The sequence below is a fragment of the Chlamydotis macqueenii genome, chromosome 16 (assembly GCF_036417535.1).
Source record: "Chlamydotis macqueenii isolate bChlMac1 chromosome 16, bChlMac1.mat, whole genome shotgun sequence".
NCBI classification, from domain to species: domain Eukaryota; kingdom Metazoa; phylum Chordata; class Aves; order Otidiformes; family Otididae; genus Chlamydotis; species Chlamydotis macqueenii.
The window spans coordinates 1,561,987-1,571,893 of record NC_141571.1 but is presented as its reverse complement, the minus strand read 5'-3'; the positions used below and the strand labels follow the sequence as shown (position 1 = coordinate 1,571,893).

Sequence of the window (9,907 nt, the reverse complement as noted above, 5' to 3'; positions counted from 1 at the left end):
ACTGGGCTCCTCCACGCCGGGAGCCTCCTGCCCGCCACCTCGACCTCTGCTCAGCCTCCCGCCCAGCGAAGGCCACCCGACAGACGGTGCCTGCACCGCCCTTCACACTCTATCAAAGCTGCTGCTTGGTGCCATGGGCACCCGCTTGGACAGCTTGGAAGGGCTGCCCATGGCTCCTAATGCCCTGTGCACGACAGCTGAGCTGGCCCTGGGCCTGGCTGGCACAGCCACAAAGCAAATCCTTTGGGGCTCCAGCAGGGAAGGAAAGGAAAAGCCCCTCGCCCTTGCCCCACCTTCACTCCGTGCTGGGTGCTTGCCCCCCCTTTGCTTTGGGAACACCTCCATTTCCCTCCCTCCTCACAGGACTCAAGAGGTTCAATCAGACCTGCAAGATTGCTTTTATTACAAAAAAAAAAAAATTTAAAAATCACTCAGTGGGAGATGCTTCCACGTGCAAAAAGAACACATGCAGCCGCATGTCCTGCAGCAAAACAGGACACGTTTTGGGGAAGGGCACAAGACAGGAGCCCCGTGACGCTGCAGCTCTTTCTCTACAGGAAGAGGAGGGTCAGGCGCTAACACAGCCTGCGAGGCTCTGCTTCCAGGACAGCAGCTTTGGGCTCCCTCACCACAGCTGCCAAGGAGCAAGACAGCTCTTGGTGAAGGTGTGACAGCTCCTGGTTGGTCTTGGCACAGCGCTCAATATAATCCTCCTTGTGTTTCTGTTCTTGTGCCAGCTGCGTCTGCAGAAGGGACACCTGGAAGAGGCAAGAGGCTGAGCTCAGACAAGCCCACGCTGTCAGGACCAGCCGTAGCCCCGCGGTACCGGCTGTTGGGGCAGACGCACCCTCTAACTCCAGCCCTGACAAAGACTTGGTCCTGCTGGTGGGGGAAGTAAGAGGTTCCCAGCATCTTTGACTCAGTCCCCTACTGGGACGTACTGGTGCAAGCTCCACCGTTATGGGAGCCCAGGGCAAACAGAACGAGTCAACAAGATGAGCCAGACTCAACATCCTGAGAGGACTCTCTCTCTCCCAGCAAGTTCCAGTTTCCTCAGTTTCCTCCAAGCCCTCTCCCACCCTGCTGGACCTTCAGGCAAGTCAGAGACTGGACCCAGGTGAATGAAGTTGTTTGGCTGTGGCCAACAGCTGCGTCTGGCTGGGTATTTCCCCTGCCTGCTGTGCTCCCTTCCCCACAGCCACACAAAGCTCGGGCTGTAGCATGGTGCAGAGCTGGGCCCCTCAGTACAGCCCCAGCAGCTTGTGACAAGAGCTTTCCTCCTCCTCACCTGGTTCTGCAGCTCAGCTAACTGACCACTGCCACGCACGGGAGACTCCTCCTGTGAAGAAAACACAAGCATTTCTCTTTGGTCTCCAGCTTGGCCAGGGCCACGGTCGAGACTGGGCTGCTATCAGGTCTGTACCGGGGGGCTGCTGCCACTGGGTTTTGCCATCGTTGCGCTGTGTGGCCAGAGCCTCCTCCCACCAAGTAAGATTCTGTTCTCACCTGTCTAGCAGCAGGCACCTTGTGCTGGTCAGAGAGAGAAGATCCGCACGCATCTGGTGGCGACCGACCCCTACAACGTCTCCTCAGTCTCCTCCGTTCACGTTCCACCTGCACGTTGGACAGGAGAAAGGGTCACAGAAACCTGCCCCCACACAAGGAGCAAAAGGACCTCAGCTCATCGTGGCAAGGAGATTTCTGCTCAGAGACTGTGAATTGCACCAGAGAACGGCAAGGGCAAACAGCACTCGAAGGGGACTATGGCAGAGAAAGAGCCAGAGGAAACGGTTCCTGAGACAAGAGCGTCAAACGTGTGGGTATGGGGACGCTGGGGCAGGAAGGGCGGTAGCGGAGTGAATGCGCAGTTGAGAAGGCAGTGGGGTGCCAGAAGAGAGAGAAAACACAAAAGCGGGCACCCAGAGGGCAAAGTGGGAGAGGGAAGAAACAAGCAGCAGACTCCAAAGGGCCATCTGTCGCAACGTGTTGTGTTCCAGAGGCGCGTGAGGCTTTGCAGAGGCAGGGAAAGCCTGTTTTACCTGCTCAAGAGTCCTCCCCAGCTCAGCATTCAGTTGCTGCAGCTCCGTCTTCTCAACTTCCAGCCTTGCAACTGCTCGCTGCAGACCTTCCAGCCGCTGCGACAGGAGTCTCTTCTCCGAGAGCCACGACAGCTGCTCCCCCTCTGCAATGGCCTGCGGGGATTCAGAGAGGAGATTATGGGAGCTGCTGCCACATACGCTGGAAAAGCTCTGCCTCAGAAACCTCAGTCTCTGAAAGCCTCCTCTAAGCACCATCAGTGTAGCCGCTGTTCAGCCACCGCTATCGAGTGCTGCTCAGTTTAGTACCTGAGTCTGGTCACCTGTGCCCCTTCCTTTCCATGCCAAATCCTAACCACCACACGTTGGCTCAGCTTGCCGAGAGAGAGGAGAACCAATTACCCACCCCCAACTTTGTGGACTGCAGTTAATGTTAACAGCAAGCTCCGTAGTTCGTTCAGGAGCTCTGGGCTTGACAGAAAACGTGCCGGCAGGTGAATGGTCTCTGGGCGGAGCTGCACAGACAGGCAAGCCTGCTGCCGGCAGCCATGCTTTCGCTGGCCGAGCAGGTCAGCTGTTTCTGGGAATAGATCTTCCCGTATCTTTATGGGCAACGCCCTTAGAATCCTTTCTAGACATCTGAGTTGACTGATGAGCAGTCACGCTGCCTACCTGATGATGGAACCGGTCCTTGTCCCTCTCCGAAACCATGCGCTGCAGGACGGCTACCTCTTCCCTCAGAGTCCCATTGGCCGCTTCGCTCTCGGTAAGGGCAAGAGTCAGTGCTTGTGCCTTCTCCTTCCATTCCATTTCTCCGCTTTCACTCCGCTTCCAAACAGCAATCACACGCTCCAGTTCTTCCCCCTTTGCTCTCCGCTCCTCTGCCAGTTGTTGGCTTAGCTCCTTCTGCCTTTGCAAGAGACTGTCTCTCTCCTGGAGAACTCTCCTCTTCTCTGCTTCCTCCTCCTGCCAGTTTTGGAGCTTCTGGATTTGTTTCCGTAGTGCGTCCTCTCCATCTTTCCATCGCAAACCTGATGTCAATTGCTTCAGGAGTTCACTCTGCCTTCTACGCTCTCCTTCTCTCCCTCTCAGAGTCTTCTCCAAATACCGGACTCTGTCTCTCTGCTGCTTGATCTCTTCATCCTTCTCTGTCACAGTCTGCCGGACATGCTGGAGCTCTTCCCAAAGACCTCTCATTTCCTCTTCTAACTCTTTCAGCTCCCCTTCAGCCTCCGTCACTCGTCCCCTCTCATGCAAGGCTTCTTCCAGCAGCTTCTCCTGCTCTCTGGGATGTCCAAGCTCTTCATTCTTCTCGCTTAGCCTAAGCTGGAGATTCTGCAAGGTCTTCAGTTCTTCTTCTTGGCGCTGCAGTTTTTGCAGAAGGCTTTCCCTGTCTTCATCTCTCTTCCTCACCGCTTCCTCAAGCACATTCACTCGCTGCTGGCATGATGTTAGGGCTGCTTCCCTGCTTTCGCCACAAAGCTGCAACATGTTCATTTGCTCTGCCTGCTTGAGGAGCTCCAAATGCTTCTCCTTCAAGGTCTGGCTCATTCTGGCTAGATCCTGCTCTAGACTCTTGGCCTGCTTGCTTTCCAGCTCCTTCTGCTCTCGAAGGTCCTGGACACGCTCCTGCAAAGACACTATCTCTTCATCTCGAGCTTCTAGGGAAGATTCAGCGCATTCTAGTTTTTGCAGTATGGCTTTAGTCTGCATCGCTGCCTCCTCCTTCTGCTGTCGAAGCTTAGAGATAGCCTCCTCCAGATCCCCGATCTGGACTTCTCTTTCTTTCACAATCCGTCTTGCTGCTTGAAGATTTGCTTGCTCAGCTTCATGCTTTTCCTCCTTTGCCTTGCATGCCTCGCATTGCTTCCTAAGGGATAACATTTCCTGCTCTTTTTCCTTTAGTGCCGCTTCAAGATGATGCACAATTTCCTTCTGCTGTTCAGAGTCTTCTTGTTCTTTTAGCAAGGTCTCAATCAGTCCCTTCTGAGATTCAATTGTTAAATCCTTCCGTTTCAGCACTGCCGAAGAGTATTCTAAGTCTCTGCGCAAGACGGCCAGCTCTTCCTCTGTCTTTTCCTCATAGCTCCTTGCTTGTTGCTCTTGGCTGTCTAGGAGCCTGTCCTTTTCTTTTATGGTTTCTAAGGTCCGCTCCAGTTGGTCGCAGACAGTCATTATTTTCCCCTCCTGGAACTTCATCTCCTGCACTCTCTCCTCCAGCTCTTTGCTCATCCTGCTGACAGCACTCCTCTGCCCTTCTCGCTGCTTCTCCAGCTCCCGGATCTGTTCTTGCTGCGATCTGATCTCCTGGTCTCTCTCTTCCAGCTCTTTCCTCATTTTGCTCACAACAATCCTTAGTTTTTCTTGCTGCTTCTCCAGGTCTCGGATCTGTTCTTGCTGGGATTCTGTCTCCTGGTTTTTCTCTGTTATGTCCATAATGACCTGCTCGAGGGTACAGCAGACATCAAAAGACCGTTAAGAGAACAGTGAAGCTACTCTGAGGTACCTCTTAAACCAAAACCCAATAGCAGCACAAAAGTCCAAAATGAAAGGTGACATCTCTGCCTGGCTTCGTATGAGAGGTCTCTCGTTCCTAGAGCCAAAGATTCCACCTCACCTTGAACCTAACCAAATTCAGTGCAGAAAACACAAAGGGCGGCTCCACACAGCCCGCTATCCAGCCATCTCCCGCAGCTCCAGCCTCGCAAAAACCCACACAAATTCTCCTTCCACGCTCTTTACCTCTTGCATGGCATTTTCAACTCTGCTTACTTCCTCTTCTTGTTGAGCTTGCAGGGTAGCAATTTTCTGCTCCATATCAACCAGCTGCTTCTCGTGCTCCCTTTCTGCCTCTGCCTTCTCCTTTGCCCATTGCTGCAGCATCTCCTGCAGCTTGGAACGGTGCCCTTCCCGCTCGCTTGCCTGATGAGGGCAGGAAAAGACTTTGAGATGCAGTCCCAGCCCAGCTCCTCAAAAACTGTGGGGTAACATTAGCAGGGCTGCTTGTATGCAGGAGGGGCATTCTGCAGTGATTCGCGCGCTAGGCGCGGATATGTCCATGGGCGCAGGGGGCAGTTGCGTGGCGGGCATGGTTAGATTCATGGGTGCAGGGGGCAGGTGCGTTCGCGTGCGTAGCGGGTGTACGGGTGTTTAACCCTGTGTTGCGCAGCATTAAATTGAAGGCTTGGCTTGACGGTATCCGTGTGATGCCCTGCTTTCCCCGGAGCGGGGCTCCGGTGTGTGCGGGGTAGGTTAGCTGGCAAGAGAGCCAGCAAGTGGTGACCCCGACGTGATACAGGTCCGGATGGTTTGGAGCAGGGGCCGCGTGGCGGTCGTGGCTGCCTGCTGTTAAGATGGCATCCATCTCTGATACAGTGAAGGTATTAAAGGCGTTGGGTAAAGATGTGAATTGTCCGGTGCATAGGGCACCGTTGACGGAGTTCATCCTATGGATGCAGAAAAGGGGCTTGATTAACAAGCCAGGAGAGGTGATGGACGTGGCGCGGTTACAGGCGGCGGGGAAAGAGATACTGGAAGAAGGGGGGGTCGGAACGAAGGGTGTGGTGACGTGGCTGGAAACGTTAGGTTCGGTGAAAAGACTGCTGGCTAAGGCTCGAGAGGCGCGCCAAGTGTGGGTTGCGGCTTTAATTGCAATCAAAGAAGGGTGGCCCTCGGAAGGGGAGGGGGACGAAGGGGGTCGAGACTGCGCGGAGGGGACAGAGGGTGGCGCTCCAGTGGTCTGCCTCGTTTGGCCGGGAGCCTCTGATGGTGGTAGAGGGGCGATGGAATTTGGGTGTACTCCCCCGTGTATCACGCCTTCCTTGCCAGAGGAGCCTGACCCGAAAGAACAACCCCCCAAATACAAGGACACAGAAATGCCCTCTGTCTCTCTTTCTGCCCCATCGGCTCCACCGCTTGTAAATTCGCGGAGGGGCGATAGTGAGGCGGGAGCCAGTTTCGAGGTGGCGCCCGAGGAGTCGCGGGGTGCGGAGCGGGGTCCTAGTGCTTTCCCGGTGGGGAAAAGAGCTGCAGTCCCCGAGATCAAGGATAAAGCGGCAGGTGATAGAGCCACGGTCCTCCAGATCAGAACGATGAGAAGCACTGCTTCAAAGGAACATAAATCAGTTTTAACGAGTCTAACAAAAATGTTAGAAGAACAGAACTGTGCTATTAATGACACTGACCTGAAGAGCTTGTTGACTTGGGTGTCCGCTCACGTATCAAACGCAAACCTCTGTAATATCTATACAGTGGGCTCCTGGAACACCATAGGTATTAGACTGTGGGACTGTGTAACATGGGGTGACCCTGCTGTTCAAAAGTTATTACCGGTGTGGCGTGTAATGTTTGAAGCCTTGAAGAATCACACGCAGAAAGGAGATTCAACAGCACCCATTACCCCGTCCGCTCCTTCGTCCATGGAAACAAAGACTAACAGCGAGCTGGAAAAATCCCTTTGATCCAGGTCCCATAGATCCAGAAAAGGAGCCTTCGGTCTTTGGAGCTTCCTTGTTATAGAGGTGGCGTGTTTGTGTGTGTGTGTGTATAAGCATGAAGTAAATGGTGTGAAATAAGGGATGAATACTGTCTTGGTTTTAGCAGGGATGAAGTTAATTTTCCTCTTAGAAGCTTTGGATTTTGTATGTGAAGAATGTTGATAAAAATGCTCTGATGATAAGGGTTGTTCTTAATGAGACCAAGGACACTGTCTGGCTTTCCAAGTCTCGTTAATGAGCAGGTGCAGGAAGCTGAGCCAAAAAAAAAAAAAAAAAGTGAAAATAAGAATCTGGAAACAGGTAATTGGGAAGGACCATTCCCTCTTATGACGTGGGGGAAAGGATATGCTTGTGTCTCTACAGGAGCAGTGAACAAGTGGATCCCTGCACGATGGGTACGACCAGCGCTGCAAGCTGCCTTGCGTTTGTCGGATTGTTAACAACCTGTGTGGCAGCTCCATGGACATCAGTTACGGAAAGAACAAATGTGTGGGTAATTATGGTTAATGCCACAGGACAGGACATCATTTGTTTGTGTATATCATCTTCAAATAAGCCTTTCAGAACATGCTTGGTCAATCTGCCAGATCAGATAGCGGTAGGATGACAATTCTGTGTAAAACAACAGCAGCCGCGAGTGCTGAGTGCTAAATAACAGAAGATGGAACTTTTGGGATCCCTAAAGATGGACTTCTGCCTATTTTCTTTAACTATTCAGGAGCTAATGTTACTAGAGGGGTAATGATTGTAAATGCTTTAAGACCTATACATTGCAACGATACAGCATGGTGTAATCACGCGAGCACATATCAAAATCCAGACAGCATAAAAGACCTAAACGAAGTACACATAGCTTTAAATCTGATTGCCAAGATAATATAGAGTTTTGGAAACCAGGTGAAATTATTGCTGCTTCAGTCTTTGCACTTGATGTGGCAAGTGTCTAGGCATTAGCTACGCTAAATAAATTGGGCTTTTGGCTTGCTAAGTAAACACATGCAATTATATCAGTACTATTAACACTGTTAATTGATATAGGTTCTATACGCTATACTATTTTACAAAACAGAACCGCTGTTAGCCTGCAGAGCACATATTTGACAGACCTTGTTGCATGTGCTGGCCGCACATGCAGCAACGTCTGGTCAGGCCGTGTTGTATGCGTTGGCCACGCGTGCAGCGACGTCTAGTGGCTACTCTTTCACTGAATCTGCTGAGGATAAAACGGGGGTGACTCGGGGCGGGGAGGGGGAGAGGACCCAGTGCACACTTTATTAACAACAGGGGATGCCCTGAAGGTGCTGTGCCTGCCTCCTTTCTCTGCTCTGACCCTGCTGATAAACATCCTCTTGCTCGGCGGTGTCTTTGGCGTGGTCGGGTTGGTAACAGAATAGATCAGTAGTAGATTTTTTATTATTAGCACAAAATCATGGTTGTCAGGATTTTGATGGGCTTTGCTGCATGAATCTGTCTGATTATTCGGAATCTATTCATAAAAATATTCAAAACTTGCAAAAAGGAGTACAAAAACAGCAACAAAGTGATGATTTTGATATATTCAGAAATCTTTTGGTGGATTGATATAAGCTTATTACAAATAGCTGCAGGATGCTTATTCATTCTTTTTATATATGTATTTTGATCTGTATTCCATGTGTGTGTTGAAATATGTGCAGACTTTAATAGATAAAGCGTTGAAACAAGCCTCTTCTCATAAACAAAGAGAAGAGAGGTGTGGGTATTTCTTGAGCCAGTATGGTGTCAGTGAAAGCAAACTGACCTTGGGAGAGGGATACAATCGTGCTCGCTGGAAGAAAGCCATGGAATGAGAAGGGAACTTTAAGATACAAGACATTGTTAGCAGAATTTATGGCTTGTTTCAACAGAGGCCTGCAAAAATTAGTCACTGGCTTTGTAGATAAGAAAGTTACTGAAGTTATTATGTTTGTAGTAATAGAGAATATCATAATAGAAAATTAGTAGAAAATAGTGAAATTTAGGGTTTTTATATATATATATATAAGGTGTCATTAGTAATCTTATTAGCTTGTGTAGGGCGTAGCTAGGTGGTTGCTATCCTTAGCTAAAAAATTGTGATACTAGGCATCATACTAGGTATAATCATTAACATTCCGTGCTTGGTCACCTGTCTATAAAAGTGATACAGAGAATAATACATCAGAACACACACGCCATATGACGTCAGTTCCAACTGCCCATCTCACACGGTTGGGCTGTAGTGCCAGCCTGTCCAGCATGTCAAGCACCTAACCCGAACCAGGCCTTACACTACCCAGGCGTTAACCCCGGAGGTATGCTCCGAACCAGGTACGATAACTAGATATCACAGACTATGCGCTATTTGGCTGTTTCAAATACATTCATGTTGCGATCAACACTTGCTCCCGAGCTCTCTTCGTGTGTCCATTCACGACGTCCATAACACAAAGTCCATCCTGCACCAGAGCTGGGCTTTTATTTGCCTAGGGTACCTCGGAAAATAAAGACTGACCGTGGGCCGTCACGGGTATCTCACTACTTCCTGCAGACGTGGGGAGTCTGCCATACGTTTGGCATTCCTCTGAACAGCACCAAGCAAGTGATTGTAGAACGCGCACGCAAAACCCTGAAAGCACAGCTAATCTGCTTCAGAGAGGGGGGAAAGAGGGGTTCTCCAGGGGTCTTGGTCGGTGAAGCGCTTGTGGTACTGAATCATATGTCCTTCGCTAACCCCCAATCCGTTTCCCCTATCCAAAACCATTTTTCCTCGCGTCAGCCGCTGTTTGGGGGCAAGGCACTCCCAAAGGTCTGGTTCTGCCTGCCAGAAAACCCAGGCTGGGAAGGTCCCGCTGATTTGCTAACATGGGGACGAGGGTATGCTTGTATCTCCACAGGTGCGGGGACCCGATGGATCCCAGCCTGGTTGGTACAGCTGTGGCTGGAGGATCAGCAGGGTAACCGAGTGGCATGGCACTCTTCAGCTCATCCTAGTGGGATTGATCCTGATTGTGAGTCTTCCAATGCAAGTGATAACGACTAACTTTTGGGAGCATTTCACGCATTACACCAACTCTACTCAGGTTTGCATAGTGCGTGGCCTGTTGGGCTCTTGGGAATGCCAACCGCACAGCCCTCGCCATATCTGAACTGGCGACTGCTTTAGCAGCACACGACGAAGGACTGACACAAATGAAGTTGGCATTAGATTATGCCCTTGTGAGGCCTGGCATCAGTTGCAGCGACCTAGAGGGAGTCCTAGGTCTCCAGGGTTACTGCTGTTTGGACTTCAGCAAGAACACCTCCTCGGCCTTGGAGAAGATGCATGCGCATGCTGCCCAGTCAGTATTCAACGTCAAAGCCCTAAAGGACTGGGGT

At 51.0% G+C, this 9,907-nt stretch overlaps 1 protein-coding gene across 1 annotated transcript; it reads right to left on the bottom strand.

Annotated features, from left to right (window-relative positions):
• Positions 1-376: 376 nt before the first annotated feature.
• On the bottom strand, positions 377-4,373 carry LOC147598681 (centrosome-associated protein CEP250-like). Its single transcript, XM_086761066.1, has 5 exons — positions 2,709-4,373; positions 2,040-2,192; positions 1,507-1,614; positions 1,289-1,339; positions 377-758 (listed from the first exon to the last, which is right to left on the bottom strand). The coding sequence occupies exons 1-5, from the start codon at positions 4,371-4,373 to the stop codon at positions 576-578; spliced, it is 2,160 nt and encodes a 719-aa protein (XP_086617192.1). The 3' UTR covers positions 377-575.
• Between the last annotated feature and the right edge of the window lie 5,534 nt (positions 4,374-9,907).

Bases quoted from the DNA above. Each gene is read 5' to 3' on its own strand.
- LOC147598681 (XM_086761066.1), bottom strand. From the start codon at position 4,373: ATGAGGAAAGAGCTGGAAGAGAGAGACCAGGAGATCAGATCGCAGCAA. The intron at 1,615-2,039 runs GTAAAACAGGCT...TCCAACGTGCAG, and splicing joins TGGGGAGGACTCTTGAGCAG to GTGGAACGTGAACGGAGGAG. The intron at 759-1,288 runs GTGAGGAGGAGG...TGCCTCTTCCAG, and splicing joins TAGCTGAGCTGCAGAACCAG to GTGTCCCTTCTGCAGACGCA.